Here is a 21,352-nt window from a genome sequence, read left to right on the forward strand (position 1 = left end):
TATTAAATATCTACCTATAAACTAATCAAGATTAAACTAAAAGTTCAATTTATACCCTAATATATATCTACCTATGAATCAAGTCTTTGACGTTAAATTAGTATCTATTGCTTACTAAAATATTGAAGGAGAAATACTCAATAAAGCCTAGCCTAAATATTCAACCCATACCCTAAACCCTAGATTTCTATAAAATGTTAAATAATGATAAATACAATCTAAACCCTAGGTTTCTATAAAATACAATGTTAAATAATCAATTGAAACACTAATTCTAGGTTGAAACAATAAACAATTGAAACACTAATTGAAACCCTAGGTTTGTAATTCTAACTTTGAAATTTTAGGAGGTGGAGAAGGAGAGACGCAACAGCGGCAAAGGCGACGGCGACGGCGGCAGCTGAGCGGTGGTCGTTGGTGGCGTGGGTGGGGCCTGGTGGTGGGAGTTGGAAGGGGGTGGGGTTTGAGTGTGAGAGAGAAAAGAGGGATTTTGGGAATTTTTTAGAAAGAATGGGAGGGGATCCCGGTTTTGAGGGTTATGTAATTAAAATAGCGACCAACGTTGGTCGTTATTTTGGTGGGTAAAACAGTTTTGAATTTTTAGAAATAGCAACCAACTTTGGTCGCTATATTCTGACCGTTTGACCAAAATAGCGACCAAAGTTGGTCGCTATTTAGAAAATAAAAATATATATATATATATATATATATAAAAGCTATATTCGATACGGTATTACCTCATACACTTATACTTAGTGCATAGTATAGCGTAAGTACATATATTATATATATATAAGCTATATACGATACAGTATTACCTCATACACTTATACTTAGTGCATAGTATAACGTAAGTACATATATATTATATATATAAGCTATATTCGATACGGTATTACCTAGTACACTTATACTTAGTGTATAATATAGCGTAAGTATATATATTGTATATATATAAGCTGTATTCGATACGGTATTACCTCATACACTTATACTTAGTGCATAGTATAGCGTAAGTACATATATTATTTATATATAAGTTGTATTCGATACGGTATTACCTAGTACACTTATACTTAGTGCATAGTATAGCGTAAGTATATTTATTGTATATATATAAGCTGTATTCGATACGGTATTACCTCATACACTTATACTTAGTGCATATTATAGCGTAAGTACATATATTATATATATATATATATATAAGCTGTATTCGATACGGTATTACCTAGTACACTTATACTTAGTGCATAATATAGCGTAAGTATATATATTGTATATATATAAGCTGTATTTGATACGGTATTACCTCATACACTTATACTTAGTGCATAGTATAGCGTAAGTACATATATTATATATATATAAGCTGTATTCGATACAGTATTACCTCATACACTTATACTTAGTGCATAGTATAGCGTAAGTACATATATTATATATATATATAAGCTGTATTCGATACGGTATTACCTAGTACACTTATACTTAGTGCATAATATAGCGTAAGTATATATATTGTATATATATAAGCTGTATTCGATACGGTATTACCTCATACACTTATACTTAGTGCATAGTATAGCGTAAGTACATATATTATATATATATAAGCTGTATTCGATACGGTATTACCTAGTACACTTATACTTAGTGCATAATATAGCGTAAGTATATATATTATATATATATAAGTTGTATTCGATACGGTATTACCTCATACACTTATACTTAGTTCATAGTATAGCGTAAGTACATATATTATATATATATATAAGCTGTATTCGATACGGTATTACCTAGTACACTTATACTTAGTGCATAATATAGCGTAAGTATATATATTTTATATATAAGCTGTATTCGATACGGTATTACCTCATACACTTATACTTAGTGCATAGTATAACGTAAGTACATATTATATATATAAGCTGTATTCGATACAGTATTACCTCGTACACTTATACTTAGTACATAGTATAGCGTAAGTACATATATTGTATATATATAAGCTATATTCGATACGGTATTACCTCATACACTTATACTTAGTGCATAGTATAGCGTAAGTACATATTATATATATATAAGCTATTTATATATATATATATATAAGCTGTATTCGATACGGTATTACCTAGTACACTTATACTTAGTGCATAATATAGCGTAAGTATATATATTGTATATATATAAGCTGTATTCGATACGGTATTACCTCATACACTTATACTTAGTGCATAGTATAGCGTAAGTACATATATATATATATATATAAGCTGTATTCGATACGGTATATATATATATATATAAGCTGTATTCGATACAGTATTACCTCATAAATTATACTTAGGGCATAGTATAGCATAAGTACATATATTATATATATATAAACTGTATTCGATACGGTATTACCTAGTACACTTATACTTAGTGCATAATATAGCGTAAGTATATATATTGTATATATATAAGTTGTATTCGATACGGTATTACCTCATACACTTATACTTAGTGCATAGTATAGCTTATGTACATATATTATATATATATAAGCTGTATTCGATGCGGTATTACCTAGTACACTTATACTTAGTGCATAATATAGCGTAAGTATATATATTGTATATATATAAGTTGTATTCGATACGGTATTACCTCATACACTTATACTTAGTGCATAGTATAGCGTAAGTACATATATTATATATATATATATATGTATATATATAAGCTGTATTCGATACGGTATTACCTAGTACACTTATACTTAGTGCATAATATAGCGTAAGTATATATATTATATATATATAAGTTGTATTCGATACGGTATTACCTCATACACTTATACTTAGTTCATAGTATAGCGTAAGTACATATATTATATATATATAAGCTGTATTCGATACGGTATTACCTAGTACACTTATACTTAGTGCATAATATAGCGTAAGTATATATATTTTATATATAAGCTGTATTCGATACGGTATTACCTCATACACTTATACTTAGTGCATAGTATAACGTAAGTACATATTATATATATAAGCTGTATTCGATACGGTATTACCTCGTACACTTATACTTAGTACATAGTATAGCGTAAGTACATATATTGTATATATATAATCTATATTCGATACGGTATTACCTCATACACTTATACTTAGTGCATAGTATAGCGTAAGTACATATTATATATATATAAGCTATTTATATATATATATATAAGTTGTATTCGATACGGTATTACCTAGTACACTTATACTTAGTGCATAATATAGCGTAAGTTTATTTATTGTATATATATAAGCTGTATTCGATACGGTATTACGTCATACACTTATACTTAGTGCATAGTATAGCGTAAGTACATATATTATATATATATAAGCTATATTCGATACGGTATTACCTAGTACACTTATACTTAGTACATAATATAGCGTAAGTATATATATTATATATATATAAGCTGTATTCGATACGGTATTACCTCATACACTTATATTTAGTGCATAGTATAGCGTAAGTACATATATTATATATATATATATAAGCTGTATTCGATATAGTATTACCTCATAAATTATACTTAGGGCATAGTATAGCGTAAGTACATATATTATATATATATAAGCTGTATTCGATACGGTATTACCTAGTACACTTATACTTAGTGCATAATATAGCGTAAGTATATATATTGTATATATATAAGTTGTATTCGATACGGTATTACCTCATACACTTATACTTAGTGCATAGTATAGCTTATGTACATATATTATATATATATAAGCTGTATTCGATGCGGTATTACCTAGTACACTTATACTTAGTGCATAATATAGCGTAAGTATATATATATATATAAGTTGTATTCGATACGGTATTACCTCATACACTTATACTTAGTGCATAGTATAGCGTAAGTACATATATTATATATATATATATGTATATATATATATAAGCTGTATTCGATACGGTATTACCTAGTACACTTATACTTAGTGCATAATATAGCGTAAGTATATATATTTTATATATATAAGCTGTATTCGATACGGTATTACCTCATACACTTATACTTAGTGCATAGTATAGCGTAAGTACATATTATATATATATATATATATATATATATATATATATATATATATATATATATATAAAAGCTGTATTCGATACGGTATTACCTCATACACTTATACTTAGTACATAATATAGCGTAAGTACATATATTGTATATATATAAGCTATATTCGATACGGTATTACCTCATACACTTATACTTAGTGCATAGTATAGCGTAAGTACATATATTGTATATATATAAGCAGTATTCGATACGGTATTACCTAATACACTTATAGTTAGTGCATAGTATAGCGTAAGTACATATTATATATATATATATATATATATATATATATATATATATAAGCTGTATTCGATACGGTATTACCTCATACACTTATACTTAGTGCATAGTATAGCGTAAGTACATATATATTATATATATAAGCTGTATTCGATACGGTATTACCTTATACACTTATACTTAGTGCATATTATAGCGTAAGTACATATATTATATATATATATAAGCTGTATTCGGTACGGTATTACCTAATACACTTATAGTTAGTGCATCGTATAGCGTAAGTACATATATTATATATATATATATATAAGTTGTATTCGATACGGTATTACCTCATACACTTATACTTAGTGTATAGTATAGCGTACGTATATATATATTATATATATAAGTTGTATTAGATACGGTATTACCTAATACACTTATAGTTAGTGCATAGTATAGCGTAAGTACATATTATATATATATATATATAAGCTATATTCGATACGGTATTATCTCATACATTTATACTTAGTGCATAGTATAGCGTAAGTACATATATTGTATATATAGACACACACGCCCGCTTCGTAGTACTATTCATCACTTGTATTACAAAATTATTAACGACTTACATTTATATTATTTACATAGTAAACACAAAAGTGATTTTTAAATTTGACCATATAGAGACCAACTTTGGTCGCTAACTTTAAATGAATTTAATTTAGCGACCAAAGTTGGTCACTAAATGTACATGAATTTAAATTAGAGACCAAATTTGGCCACTAAAATTTAATCAGATTTATTTATATTTTATATAATATTTAAATTAATAATAAAAATTGTTAAACATTAGAACTGGGTCCCACATTGGCGACCAACTTTGGTCGCTAAATTTTGAATTATATTTATTTATATTTTATAAAAAATTTACATAAATATATATTTATTAAAATATTATAACTGGGTCCCACTTTAGCGATCAAAGTTGGTCGCTATCTTCTTATCCTTCAGTTAGCGACCAATTTTGGTCGCAAGTTTTAAATTATATATATTTATATTTTATAAGTTTTATAAAATAATAATAAAATTATTAAAAAAAATTGTGTGGGTCCCACTTTTGCGACCAACATTGGTCGCTAAACTTAGTGTATCTTTGACCAAGCAAGTCTGACCAGTTCAGTCAACAGTTTGACTAAATTTGCATCCAAATAGCGACCAACTATGGTCGCTAAATTATTTCAAATATTTTTTTTATTATTTTCGGTAGTTTGGCGACCAACTTTGGTCGCTTTTCTTAACATACCAAATTTGGTCGCCAATATTTGGTCTCTTTTTGGCCGAATTCTAGTAGTGGCACTATAAAAAATCCTAGGCCCGCCATTAATTGTCAAATAATTTAATTTGGCTATATAATACTATTAATTTTTTTTGCAAGATACAATTTGATGACAATCTAGCTCAATAAATGACATAAAATAGCCTAACTTCTGAGTATTACTTATTGGCACCCCGTAACTTACATTTATGTTTTAATTTAATAAACGGAGAAGAGTCAAGAATATTCCTTTACTATGCGAAAAAGATCATATATACACTCTGTTATACTATCTGTCCATCAAAGCCCCCGACATTATAAAACAAGTATATAAATACCCTTCCTCCGTTAGAAGCTTCACCATGTCCAATATCATGCCACGTGACCAAACATTTTGCTGAGATAAGTGCCACGTGGCAATGCCACTTCACCGCCCCAACCCCATTTACCCTCCTCCCCTCTCCCTCACTTCTTCCTTCACCACCATCTTCTCCTTCACCCAACCAAAATCAACATCACCCAGCTACCATAATTACTATCACCAGTGAAAAGTAGAACTTCCTGTATTCTTCATTCTACTGTCCATAAAACCCAACAAAGAGAGATGGAATTTTTCTCGTTTAATAAACTGAATAACAAATATAGAAGAACGACAAGAATAGAAATCCTACCTTGTTAGCTAAATTCTCATCATTCTCTCCTCAACGTCAGAGCTTCTCTCACATGGTGGAGGTACTGATGGAGGAAAAGTATTTTTGTACATGTTTTATAGCGTCGGGGACTTTGATGGACAGATAGTATAACAGAGAATATATATGATCCTTTTCGCATAGTAGAGGGATATTTTTGACCCTTCTCCGTTTAATAAATTAATATTTTATAAGAGAGAGAAGCTCTGACGTTGAGGTCTTGCAGCAAACACATATCATATTTGGAGGGAAGAAATCAATTTATTAAATTATATGGGCACCTCACTTATAAAATACCAATTTATTAAATTAAAACATAAATGTAAGTTATCGGGTGCCAGTAAGTAATAATCATAATTCATAAGTTAGGCTATTTTATGTCATTTATTGGACTATATTGTCATCAAATTTTTTATTTTTAAAATTCTTTGAATTCAGTCCTCAACTGCATCATAAAACAAAAATAACCATTTATAGGTTTTACATTTTGTTTACCTTCAAAATCGGATAATAATTTAATTTATACACGGTTTTAAGGATACATGATCTAACTTGATACAAATTGAGAAAATCAGATTAATATTAAAATTAATGATAGAAAAGTAAATACAAACCACACGAGTTGGACAATTTTGGCCTTGAAGGTTGGTCAGCCTCGAGTCAAAATTGCCTTAATCGATGTTGGAACAGAATGATAAGATAATAAGAACTAATAACAAGGGTATATTGCTTTTGGATGCCTATTACAAATAATCAGACCCCCTTTATATAGTAGGGGAATCCTACTTTGGATACAATTCTATAAAAGGTAAGGAATCTCATGATTTGCTAATTAATCGATTTCTCATTGATATGTGCTGAGATTCCCGCCGTGATATCCGCCTGGTTGCGAATATTTCGTCCTTCTGTTATTTGGTCCGATAATGTTTTCTCGAGCTTATTTGGAGTTGGGGTCGGTTCCGAAATCACGGGCTCGATGATCTTTGAAGACGTATGTTCTAACTTTGTACCTTAATTCGATGGAATCCAGGGTCAATCTTCAATCCATCATATTTCAATTCGGATCTGTCACATAATAGATGAACCTGGTTTCGATCAAGGATGATCCATTAATCCAACTAGTGGAGGATTATAAATGGATCAATTTTTTTTATTTCCGTATACACGTTTACACATCCTCAAACCATCATAGGCAACAAAAAGTCTGGCAGCTGTCTCTAAACATCGGGTATGTTACATGAAAAGCTCGAAAATTAACTTTCCAAGATACTGGATAAACACTAATCATAACACCATTACCCTTACAGGATCACGCCAATAATATAATTATTGTCAAAGAAGATAGAAATGAAAGAGTAGTTAAATTGTACGAAGTAAACTACACCCAAATCAAATACAATTTCACTCAAGATCTAATTCAGTACATTAGTAAAAGATCCAAATAGGTAGGAAAAGGAATGCACACCAAGTAGTTAACCAATAAGGAAATTTCGACCAACATAACAGCAGGCAATACAAACGACACTCAATTTATTTCATAACATAATACAACTAAAAGAGATAAAATATAAAAGGAGAATATCGAAATGCACATATCGATATGGTTGTCCATTGTCAACAACATCCGGCACAACAGGAAGGTGGTGGTATTATTTATAATGCAAAGTCAAAAGTTTCTTTTTGAAAATTCATTTACAATCAATAGCCATGAGTCTTTTTATTTTTTAAGTGTTCTATCTATTTCCAAGTGATTTCTTGCATGAAGCCTTAAAGCCAAGCGTAACGACCCGGACGGTCGTTTCATGAGTTATCACTCCGTTTCCCCCATTTCTGCTTCTTATTGCTTTGTTTATCTGTATTAAGTGTTATCGGGTTGGTTGGCTCGAGTTCGGAGAGGTTTTGGTAAGGTTTTAGACACTTAGTCTCTTTTGAGTGAGCTTAAGTTAGAAAAGTCAATCGGATGTTGACTTATGTGAAAAAGGAGCTCGGATGTGAATTCCGATGGTTCGGATAGCTTCGGGAGGTGATTTGGGACTTAGGAGCGTGATCGGAATGTGTTTTGGAGGTCCGGAGTAGATTTAAGCTTGAATTGGCGAAATTGAAATTTTGGCGTTTTCCGATGGATAGGTGAGATTTTGATATAGGGGTCGGAATGGAATTTCGGAAGTTGGAGTAGGCCCGTTGTATCATTTGTGACTTGTGTGCAAAATTTCAGGTCATTCGGACGAGGTTTCATAGACTTTTTGATCAAAAACGGAATTCGTAAGTTTTTGGAACCTTAAGCTTGAATCCGATGCCATTTGGTTGATTCGATGTTGTTTTAGGTGTTTCAGAGATTGGTATAAGTGTGGATAGTGGTATATGACTAGATGGCATGTTTGGTTGAGGTCACGAGGGTCTTGGGATGGTTTTGGATGGTTGACGGAAGAGTTAGAGTTTGGGAGTAGCTACAGATTTTCTTCTTCTGTTATTTTTGCACTTGCGGATTGGGGACCGCAGGTGCGACGCCGCAGATGCGTAGAAATGACCGCAGATGCGGCAAAGGACATAAAGGGCAGGAGTCGTAGATACGGAGAGCTGAGCGCATCTGTGATAGCGCAAGTGCGGGTATTTGACCGCAGGTGCGATTATAGGCGGATTAGTGAATTCCGCAGGTGCAACCCTCTGGACCGCAGGTGCAGTCACACAGGTGCGTGTTTGAGGCTGCATGTGCGGTATTCCTGGGCCAGAAAGTATATAAACCCTCCTTCGGAATTTTCAGCCTTTCTTCACCATTTTAAATCGATTTTGGAGCTTTTCGGGGGATTTTTAAGAGGAAATCAGAGGGAACTTCATTGAGGTAAGATTTTTGAACATAAAACTCGTTCCTATGGTGTTATTTCATTGATTAGGCTTGAAATTTATGGAAATTTGTGGGTAAATATTGAAGAAACTAGAGCTTGAGATTGGAGACCTTTTATTAAGGATTTGAGGGGTCATTTGTTGTCGGATTTTGGTACTTTTGATATGGATGAACTTGTGGGAGGATAAGGAGTTTATTGATGTAATTTTTATCGGATTCCGAGACGTGGGCCCGGGGGTTGGTTAATTTCGGGATTTGTATTGTAATTTGATTATTTTCGCATGGGCTTCGTTCCCTTAGCATATTTTGACGTCGTGATTCTGATTTTTGTTAGATTCGACGCGAGTGGAGGCCGAGGCGAGAGGCAAAGGCATCACGGGCTAGAGTTTGGACTGGATAGAGGTAAGTAATGATTGTAAATGCTGTCCTGAGGGTATGAAACCCTGGATTACACAACGTGGTGCTACTTTGAGGTGACGCACACGCTAGATGACTAGCGTGGGATCGTGCACCATTGGGGATTGTGACTTAGTCCATCCCGTATGATTGTTTAACCGCGTCTTTGGTTGAAAACTGTTTGTTATCATCATGTTTTAGGCTGAATGCCATATTTGGGCCTCGTGCCAACTGTTTTGAACCCTTAAGGGATTTTTACTACTATTCCTCACTATTTTGACTTCATATTTATACTCAGTCATGTTGTATTCTACTGTTTTCATAACTCAACCATATTTACTCCGTTTTTTACATTTTAATGATATTTTGGCTAAGCATCTTGTTTTTACTATGCCCGAGTGGCTTTGAGAGAATTCGAACTGAGTAAGGCCGAGGGCCTGTGTTGTGAGGATACTATGGGATCGGGCTGCACACCGCAACAGTATTATACTGATTCATGATTATGAGGCTGAGGGCCTGATTTATTACGCCACAAGGTGGCTTGTTATAAAGCTGAGTGCCTATTTGATTATGCTATGAGATGGCTTGATATTGCGCTTGGGCTGTAAGGAGCCCCCCCTGGAGTCTGTACACCCCTAGTGAGTGCGGGTACCTAGTGTGAGATATGATATAGCCCGAGGGGCTGATGTTGTTCCATGTTATAGCTCAAGGGGCTGATACGAGTGATTGTGAGATAGCCCGAGGCGCTGATTTGTGTTTCTATCCTTTTCTCCCAGTTTTTCTGCACTCGTTTGAACTGCTAAAAGATGTTTTAAAGAGGTTTTTACTGAACTAAGGTATTTTTTCGAGCTTTTACTACCTTATTGCATTGTTTTGGTTTTATACTATTTTGTTATAGCATTATGTTGTGTTTTACATGTTTTTCTTATCTCTCAACTACCTTTACTTTTATTACTTACTGAGTTGGCGTACTCACATTACTCCCTGCACCCTATGTGCATATCCAAGAGTCTCGGGTCACACTAGCGAGGGATGATTGCTTTCGAGCATGCTGTTTGGAGTTGACTAGGTAGTTGCTCGGTGTTCACATCCCAGTGCTTCTCCTTCCTACTTTTACTTTCCTTTGTACTAGCTTTGGTCTAAACTGTGTAGTCTTTTTTATACTCTTAGACGGAGTTTTAGATGCTCATGACTGGTGACACCCCTATGTCGGGTTATGTTGTTTCCGCATTGTTCTATTCTACTCTTTGTTATGAGATTTATAGCTTATCTATGACTTAAAAAGAAATTATTATAACTGTCTTAATTGGTTTGGGGGTTGTGTCAGCTGGACTTATTTCATGAGAGGCGTCATCATGATCGGGTCCGATTTAGGGTCGTGACAAGTTGGTATCAGAGCCTAGGTTACATAGGTCTCACGAGTCATGAGCAGGTTTAGTAGAGTCTCGTGGATCGGTACGGAGATGTCTGTATTTATCCTCGGGAGGCTGCGCAACCTTTAGAAAAACTTCATATTCTTGAAATTCTTGTTGTGCGAATCTGTTGATCCGAGTACTAAACTTCTATTATTTTATTCTCTCACAAATGATGAGGATATGTGCTACCGGTCAGGATGGACGAACACCAATACCACCAGCTGGGGCCACCAGAGGCCGAAGACGTGGTCGAGGTCATGGTAGGGGCAGGGGTGTAACCCACACAATACCTAGGGCAGCACCTGCAGATCCACCAACCACCCCAGTTCATAATCAGGTCCCAGTTGTGGACGCTTTAGCAGCACCAGCTCAGGCACCAGCTGTGCCTATTGTGATTCCGAGTCTTCAGGAGGCCCATACCCAAATTCTATCAGTATGCACTGCCCTAGCTCAGGCGGTCTCAGTCACTACAACCACAGCTACTTCTCAAGCCGGGGGAGGCACTCAGACTCCCGCCGCTCACACACTTGAGCAGGTCGTGCAGGGACTTCAGACACCGAGGGCACCTCCAGCCCAGCCGGTTACAGCTGTTCAGGACTATGTAGCTCCTGCTATGCCATAGGACGAGCAGCGCAAGTTGGAGAGGTTTGGTAGACTTCAGCCTATGACTTTCAGTGGTACAAAGGGCGAGGATGCCCAGGGTTTCTTGGACAAGTGTTAGAGGATTCTTCGCACAGTGGGTATTCTAGAGATCAGCGGGGTCGCTTTCACTACTTTTTAATTTTCTGGAGCTGCATTCACTTGTTAGGAGGCTTATGAGAGGCGTAGGCCTGTTGATTTAGCGCCCCTTACCTGACAGTAGTTCTTCGTTCTCTTTTAAGAGAAGTACGTGCCATAGTCTCGCAGAGAGGAGCTACGCAGGCAGTTCGAGCAGTTGCGTTAGGGAGATATGACTGTGACACAGTATGAGATAAGGTTCTTGGAGTTAGCTCGTCATGTTGTTTGGTTGGTTCCTACGGAGAGGGATAGGATTAGGAGGTTCGTTGATGGCCTCACATATCAGCTTCGTATTCTAGTGCTACTTTTGAGGAGGTTGTTGAAATTGCTCGCGAGATTGAGTTAGTTCGTCACTAGGAGCGAGATGAGAGGGAGGCCAAGAGGCCTCGGGGATCTGGTAGTTATGGTGGTGCTCCTTCGAGAGGTCAGTTTCAGCACGGTAGAGGCCGTCCATTCAGACAAGCTCAATCAGCTCGCCCAGGTTATCGTGGGGCGTCATCGGGTCATGGTTCTCACAGTTCTTATCAGGGCCATTCATCACTCAGTGCCCTTCCAGCCTAGAGTTTGTCCCGTGCTCCATCAGTTCAGGGCTCTTCTATGTCAGGTGCATCTGGTAGTCATTTCGGTGCTAGGGGTTCCCTTCAGTCCCCGTCTCCTGCACTAGGGAGTTGTTATGAGTGTGGAGAGTTGGGCCACATGTGGAGGCAGTGTCCTCATCGTCTTGGGGGTTCATCTCAGTAGAGGAGTCAGCCATCGGCTTCAGCGCTAGTTACTTTACCACCCACCCACCCAGCTAGGGGTGGAGGTTAGTCTGCTAGGGGCCGCCCTAGTGGGGAGGTCGATCAGGTGGTTGTCCGGCCCGTTTCTATTCACTCCCAGCTAGACCTGATGTTATTTCTTCAGATGCTATGATTACAGGTATTGTTTCAGTCTGCCACAGAGATGCCTCTGTGTTATTTGATCCCGGTTCTACTTTTTCATGTGTCATCATATTTTGCTCGTTACTTAGATATGCCCCGTGAGTCCCTTGTTTCATCTATTCGTGTATCTACTCCGGTGGGCGATACTATTATTTTAGACCGTGTATACCGGTCGTGTGTGGTGACTATTGGGATCTGGAGACCCGAGTGGATCTATTATTGCTTTGTATGGTGGACTTTGATGTGATATTGGGCATGGATTGGCTATCTCCTTGTCATGCTATGTTGGACTGTCATGCTACGACAGTGGCGTTGGCTATGCCGCGTGTGCCATAGATTGAGTGGCGAGGTTCGATTGATTTTGTCCCCAGTAGGGTGATTTCATTCTTGAAGGCCCAGCAGATGGTTGGGAAGGGTTGTCTTTCATACTTAGCCTTTGTGAGGGATGTTGGTGCAGAGACTCCCAGTATTGATTTTGTTCCTATTGTGAGGGATTTTTGCAGTGTGTTTCCTGCAGATCTGTCGGGCATGCCACCAGACAGGATATTGATTTTGGTATTGATCTGCTGCTGGGCACTCAGCCCATTTCTATTCCACCATATCGTATGGCACTAGCGGAGTTGAAGAAGTTGAAGGAGCAGCTTTAGGAACTCCTTGATAAGGGGTTTATTCGGCCTAGTGTGCCGCCTTGGGGTGCGCCTGTTCTATTTGTGAAGAAGAAGGATGGCATGATGAGTATGTGCATTGATTACAGGCAGTTGAACACAGTGAATATCAAGAACAAGTATCCTTTGCCTCGTATCGATGATTTATTTGACCAGCTTCAGGGAGCGAGAATGTTCTCCAAGATCGATCTCCATTCAGGTTATCACCAGTTGAAGATCAGGGATTCGAATATTCTTAAGACAACCTTCAAGACCAGATATGGACATAATGAGTTCCTTGTTATGTCTTTTAAGCTGACCAATGCCCCGGCAGCGTTTATGCATTTGATGAATAGCGTGTTTCGGCCTTATTTTGACTCGTTCATAATTGTTTTCATTGATGATATTCTGGTGTACTCACGTAGTCAGGAGGAGCACGCGGAGCATTTGAGAGTTGTGTTGCAGAGGTTGAGGGAGGAGAACTTTTATGCAAAGTTCTCCAAATGTGTGTTTTGGCTCAGTTCAATGGCTTTCTTGGGGCACGTGGTGTCCAGAGAGGGTATTCAGGTTGATCCGAAGAAGATAGAGGAGGTTCAGATTTGGCCTAGACCATCATCAGCCACAGAGATTCGTAGCTTTCTTAGGTTGGCAGGTTATTACCGTCGATTCGTTCAGGGATTTTCATATATTGCATCACCTTGGACTAAGTTAACTCAAAAGGGTGCTCCTTTCATGTGGTCGGATGAGTGTGAGGCAAGATTTCAGAAGCTCAAGACAGCCTTGACCATGGCTCCAGTGTTAGTTTTGCCATCAGAATTAGGTTTATATACAGTGTATTGTGATGCTTCGAGAGTTGGTATTGGGTGTGTGTTGATGTAGAAGGGTAGAGTTATTGCTTATGTTTCTCGTCAGTTGAAGCCCCATGAGAAGAACTACTCGGGTCATAATTTGAAGTTGTCTGCCATTGTTCATGCGTTGAAGATTTGGAGGCATTATTTGTATGGTGTGTCTTGTGAGGTTTTTACTGATCATCGTAGCCTCCAACACTTGTTCAAACAGAAGGATCTCAATTTGAGGCAGCAGAGTTGGTTGGAGTTGCTAAAGGATTATGATATTAATATCTTGTACCATCCGGGGAAGGCCAATGTGGTGGCCGATGCTTTGAGCCGGAAGGCAGTGAGTATGGGGAGTTTGGCATATATTCCAGTTGGGGAGTGACCTCTTGGAGTTGATGTTCAGGCCTTGGCCAATCGGTTTGTGAGGTTAGATATTTCGGAGCTTAGTCGAGTATTGGCTTGTGTTATTTCTCGGTCTTCCTTATTTGATCGCATCAGAGAGCTGGCGTATGATGATCCTCATTTGCTTGTCCTAAAGGACAGAGTTCAGCACGATGATGCTAGATATGTGACTATTGGTGATGACAGAGTGTTGAGAATGCAGGGCCGGATATGTGTTCCCAATGTGGATGGGCTTTGGGAGTTGATTTTAGAGGAGGCCCGTAGCTCACGGTACTCGATCCATCCGGGTGCCGCGAAGATGTATCAGGATATGAGACAACATTATTGGTGGATTAGAATGAAGAAGGACATTATGGGATTCGTACCTCGGTGTCCCAATTGTCAGCAAGTGAAATATGAGCATCAGAGATCGGGTGGCTTGTTTCAGCAAATGGATATTCCAGAGTGGAAATAGGAGCGAATCACTATGGATTTAGTAGTTGGACTCCCACGGACTTTGAAGAAGTTCGATACTATTTGGGTGATTGTGGATCTACTGACCAAGTCCGAGCACTTTATTCCTGTGTGTACTACCTATTCTTCAGAGCGGTTAGCAGGGATCTATATCAGAGAGATTGTTCGTTTGCATGGTGTGCCGATTTCCATCATTTCAGATAGAGGTACTTAGTTTACTTTGCAGTTTTGGAGAGCCGTGTAGAGAGAGTTGGGTACTCAGGTTGAGTTGATCACAACTTTTCACCCTTAGATGGACAGGCAGTCCGAGTGCACTATTTAGATATTGGAGGACATGTTGCGTGCTTGTGTCATCATTTTTGGAGGGTCATGGGCTCAGTTTCTACCGCTCGCATAGTTTGCTTATAACAACAGTTATCAGTCGAGTATTTAGATGGCTCTATATGAGGCTTTGTATGAGAGACAATATAGATCTCCGGTCGGTTAGTTTGAGCCGGGTGAGGCTAGGCTATTGGGTATAGACTTGGTGCAGGATGCTTTAGACAAGGTGAAGGTGATTCAGGAGAGGCTTCGTACAGTGCAGTCGAGACAAAAGAATTATGCTGACAGGAAGGTTCGGGATGTGTCCTACATGGTCGGTGAGAAGGTTCTATTGAAGGTTTCACCCCATGATGGGTGTTATGAGATTTGGGAAGAAGGGTAAATTGAGTCCTCGGTTCATTGGGCTTTTTGAGGTGCTTCGAAGGATTAGGGAGGTGGCTTATGAGCTTGCTTTGCCACCCAGCTTATCGAGTGTGCATCCGGTATTTCATGTTTCTATGCTCCGAAAGTATATTGGCGATCCATTTCATGTTTTGGATTACAACACGGTTTAGTTAGATGATGATTTGACTTATGATGTGGAGCCAATAGCTATTTTGGAGTGTTAGGTTCGAAAGTTGAGGTCAAAGGATATAGCTTCAGTGAAAGTGCAGTGGAGAGGTCGGCCCGTAGAGGAGGCTACCTGGGAGACCGAGCGGAAATAGGGAGTAGATATCCTCACCTATTTGAGACTTCAGGTATATTTCTTGACCTATTCGAGGACGAACATTTGTTTAAAAGGTGATGTAACGACCCGGCCGGTCATTTCATGAGTTACCGCTATGTTTCCCCCATTTCTTCTTTTTATTGCTTTGTTTATCTGTATAAATTGTTATCAGGTTGGTTGGCTCGAGTTCGGAGAGGTTTTGGTAATGTTTGAGACACTTAGTCTCTTTTGAGTGAGCTTAAGTTGGAAAAGTCAACCGTATGTTGACTTATGTGAAAAAGGGGCTCGAACAAGGTTTGATAGACATTTTGATCAAAAGCGGAATTCGTAAGTTTTTGGAACCTTAGGCTTGATTCTGATGTCATTTGGTTGATTCAATGTTGTTTTAGGTGTTTCAGAGATTGGTATAAGTGTGGATAGTGGTATATGACTTGATGGCGTGTTTGGTTGAGGTCCCGAGGGCCTCGGATGGTTTTGGATGGCTAACGGAAGAGTTAGAGTGTGGGTGTAGCTGCAGATTTTCTGCTTCTTTCATTTTCGCACTTGCAGATTAGGGACCGTAGGTGCAATGTCGCAAATGCATAGAAAGGACCACAGATGAGGCCAAGGACATGAAGGGCAGGAGCCGCAAATGCGGAGAGCTGAGCGCAGCTGCGATGGCGCAGGTGCGAGTATTTGACCGCAGGTGCAATTTTGGGCGGATTAGTGACTTCCGCAGGTGCGACCCTCTGGACAGCAGGTGCGATCATGTAGGTGCGTGTTTGAGGCCGCATGTGCGGTATTCATGGGCAAGAAAGTATATAAACCCTTATTCGTGATTTTCAGACTTTCTTCGCCATTTTAAATCGATTTTGGAGCTTTTGGGGGATTTTTAAGAGCGAATCAAAGGGAACTTCATTGAGGTAAGATTTTTGAACATAAAACTCGTTCCTATGGTGTTATTTCATTGATTAGGCTTGAAATTTATGGAAATTTGTGGGTAAATATTGAAGAAACTAGGGCATGAGATTGGAGACCTTTTATTAAAGATTTGAGGGGTCATTTGTTGTCAGATTTTGGTACTTTTGATATGGATGAACTCGTGGGAGGATAAGGAGTTTATTGATGTAAATTTTATCGGATTCCGAGACGTGGGCCCGAGGATCGGGTTTGGTTAATTTCAGGATTTGTGTTGTAATTTGATTATTTTTGCTTGGGCTTCGTTCTCTTAGCATATTTTGATGTCATGATTCTGATTATGGTTAGATTCGACGCTAGTGGAGGCCGAGGCGAGAGGCAAAGTAATCACGGGCTAGAGTTTGGACCAGATAGAGGTAATTAATGATTGTAAATGTTATCCTGAGCGTATGAAACCCTGGATTACACATCGTGGTGCTACTTTGAGGTGACGCACACGTTAGATGACGAGTGTGGGGTCATGCACCGCTGGGGATTGTGACTTAGTCCGTCTCGTATGACTATTTAACCGCGTATTTGGTTGAAAACTATATGTTATCATCATGTTTTGGGCTGAATGCCATATTTGGGCCTCGTGTCAACTGTTTTGGACCCTTAGGGGATTTTTACTACTATTCCTCACTGTTTTGACTTCATATTTGTACTCAGTCATGCTGCATTCTACTGTTTTCATAACTCAGCCATATTTACTCTGTTTTGACATTTTAATGATATTTTGGGCTGAGCATCCTGTTTTTACTGTGCCCGAGTGGCTTTGAGAGATTTTTGACTTAGTAAGGCCGAGGGCCTATGTTGTGAGGATACTATGGGATTGGGCTGTGCGCCGCAATAATGTTATACTGATTCATGATTATAAGGCCGAGGACCTGATTTGTTACGCCACAAGGTGGCTTGTTATAAGGTCGAGTGCCTGTTTGATTATGCCACGAGATGGCTTGATATTGCGCTTGGGCTGTAAGGAGCCCCTCCCGGAGTCTGTACACCCCCAGTAAGTGCGGGTACCCAATGTGAGATTTGATATAGCCCGAGGGGCTGATATTGTTCCATGTTATAGCCCGAAGGGCTGATACGAGTGATTGTGAGATAGCCTGAGGGGCTGATTTGTGTTTTTATCCTTTTCTCCCTATTTTTCTGCACTCGTTTGAACTGCTAAAAGATGTTTTAAAAAGGGTTTTAATGAACTAAGGTGTTTTTATGAGCTTTTACTGCCTTATTGCAATGTTCTGGTTTTATACTGTTTTTATTATCTCTCAGTTGACTTTACTTTTACTACTTACTAAGTTGGCGTACTCACATTACTCCTTGCACCCTGTGTGCAGATCCAGGAGTTTTGGTCACGCTAGTGAGGGTTGATTGCTTTCCAGCAGGCTGTTTGGAGTTGACTAGGTAGTTGTTTGGCGTTCGCAGCCCAGTGTTTCTCCTTCCTACCTTTACTTTCCTTTGTACTAGCTTTGTACTAGACTGTGTAACCTTTTTCATACTCTTACATGGATTTTTAGATTCTCATGACTGGTGACACCCTGATGTCGGGCTGTGTTGTTTCCGCATTGTTCTGTTCTACTCTTTGTTATGGGATTTATAGCTTATTTATGACTTAAAAATGAATTATTATAACTGTCTTAATTGGTTTGGGGGTTGTGTCGGCTAGCCTTGTTTCATGAGAGGCACCATCACGACCGGGTCCGGTTTAGGGTCCTGATACCAAGTGTTGAACTGCTTTGACAAATGGCTATGCAAATCTATCATGTGTCTTCATGCATGGAAAACTAGGTACACTTGTTAATATTGAAGCCAAGTGGACTAATATATTTGGACAAGTGTTAAAAGACTCTCCACACTTGTCATACATGTAACCTCCCTAATTGCCTATAAATAGGATGATCATTAGCCATCATATTCACTCAATTCTTAACCAATAATTCATCTTGTTAATCATTATTTTCTTCCTACAATATTTTAATTTCTGTAACAGCTACAGAAAATACCTTCATCTTTTCTTCTTTCTAGGCAACTATTTGGTGAAAATTCTATACTTCCAGCCACGAGTGCACGTGTTTGGAGGTGCTATGGAACCTTGGGGAGCGATCGGTCTTAACGATTTGCACCTAGTCGGGCCGAAATCACTTTCAAGGCAGTGGCTTGCCACGACATAGTATTTTTTTATAAGTTGTTCTTTCCTTCTTGTTCTTAGTCAATATTATCTACTCATTTTTCTTACAATTTGAAAGCGATTTCGCATATAATAATGATTAATGGCCATTATTTTGAACAAAACACTTCCTGATCTCTCAAAGCTTGAGCTTTTAGATTGAAACAATTATAAGCATTGGTCCTAGAAACTTTTAATTTTCTTTGAACAATTAAAAGTTGATTATATTTTGTTTAACGATCCTCCTGCTGATATTGTTGCTGATAACTCTAATTCTGCCAACATTGTTGTCGCTGATGATGTTGTTAAGAAGAAATTTGAAAAGGATAATAAAATTGTGAGAGGGCATCTACTTAACCATATAACTAACCCTCTCTTTGATTTGTTTATAAATTATAAATCTGCTAAAGTCGTATGGGACAATTTGGAGAAGAAATATGGTGCTGATGACGTGGGAAAAAAGAAATATGTATTTGGAAAGTGGATCAAGTTTCAGATGGTTGATGATAAGCCAATCATGGAACAGGTTCACGAGTATGAGAACTTGACTGCTGATTCTTTGAACGAGGGCATGGAGATGTGTGAGATTCTTCAGGCAAATGTCCTGCTTGAAAAGTTTCCATCTTCCTGGAGTGATTACAGGAATCAACTGAAACAGAAAAAGAAAAACTTAACTCTTCAAGAACTGATCAGTCATATGAGGACTGAGGAAGCAAACCGTCTCAAAGATGAGGAGTCTGAACGACTTCAGGACATGTGAAGAAGCAGAATTACTTCAATAAGCCGAAGGGCCATATTCAAAAGTCGAAAGGACCTTGCTAGTCTGCGGCAAAATTGGTCACAAGGCTTTTCAGTGCAACCAAAGACAAGGACAAAGCTCAAAGATTGGAGGAAAAGCTCAAGTCCAAGCTAACCTTACTAAGGGTGGTGATGTCATTGTTGATGTGGTTGTTGAGGCAAACATGGTGGCTAACAAGACTGACTGTATACTGGACACATGCACTTCAAGGCATATTTGTGCCAACAAGGAGCTGTTTCACGACTTTGAGGAATTTGCTGATGGCGAGTTTGTCTACATGGGTAACTCCACCACAGCTAGAGTTATGGGTAAAGGAAGAATTCTCCTTCAGTTAACTTCTAGAAAAACCTTAGCCTTGAACAATGTTCTATATGTACCCTCCATTCGTAGAAACATAGTTTCTGGTGTACTTCTCAACAAAGCAGGTCTTAAACTTGTTTTTGAATTTGATAAAGTTGTTATTTCTCGTAGAGGAGACTTTGTTGGGAAGGGTTACCTTAGTGGGGGTTTATTTGTACTGAACATTGCTCAAGAGATTACTAATAATGCTAGTACTTTCAATTCTGCTTATATTGCTGAGTCTATTGATTTGTAGCATGGTAGACTAGGTCATGTTAATATTGCTCCTATTAAAAGACTTAGAAAAATGGAATTAATTTTTGCAATTAATTTTGATAATTTTTCTAAGTTTCCTATTTGTGTAGAAGCAAAACATACCAAAAAGCCTTTTAAAAATGTAACTAGTAGAAAAACAGAATTGCTTGAACTAGTACATTCAGATTTAGCAGGTTTCAAGAACACTGTTAGTAAGGGTGGAAAGAAATACTACATCACCTTTGTAGATGACTTTTCTAGATACACTAAGGTATATCTTCTTAACTCAAAAGACGAGGTTGAAAGCATGTTTTTGAAATACAAGGCATAAGTAGAGAATCAATTAGACAGAAAAATCAAGAGGCTTAGGTCTGACAGGGGTGGTGAATATAGTACTAATACTCGAAGTCTTTTGTGAGAAAAATGGTATTATACATGAGGTTGGTACTCCCTATACTCCCCAACAAAATGATGTAGCCGAACGTAAAAATAGAACCCTTAAGGAAATGATGAATTCTATGCTTTTGAGTTTGGGTTTATCTGATAATATGTGGGGGGTCTGTTTTATCTGCATGCTATTTTCTTAATAAAGTCCCTCATAAGAAGTTAGATAAAACCCGTTATGAGTTATGGAATGGGTTTTTTCCCTAACTTGAAAATTCTGAAAGTGTGGGGGTGTTTGACTAAGGTTGGTCTACCTAATTTTAAACAAGTAACTGTTGGAACCAAGATTTTTGATGTTATTTTCAT

General features: G+C 37.8%; 1 protein-coding gene across 1 annotated transcript in view; it reads left to right on the forward strand.

Moving 5' to 3' along the window:
- The window catches only part of LOC138879063 (uncharacterized), a 35,107-nt gene extending 15,138 nt beyond the window's left edge, over positions 1 to 19,969 (forward strand). Inside the window, exon 2 of the mRNA XM_070158637.1 lies at positions 19,428 to 19,969. Within this exon, the coding sequence (XP_070014738.1) occupies positions 19,428 to 19,969 (542 nt within the window). The remainder of the gene's footprint in view (positions 1 to 19,427) is intronic.
- Positions 19,970 to 21,352: the final 1,383 nt, after the last annotated feature.

The sequence above is a fragment of the Nicotiana sylvestris genome, chromosome 10 (genome assembly GCF_000393655.2).
Source record: "Nicotiana sylvestris chromosome 10, ASM39365v2, whole genome shotgun sequence".
NCBI classification, from domain to species: domain Eukaryota; kingdom Viridiplantae; phylum Streptophyta; class Magnoliopsida; order Solanales; family Solanaceae; genus Nicotiana; species Nicotiana sylvestris.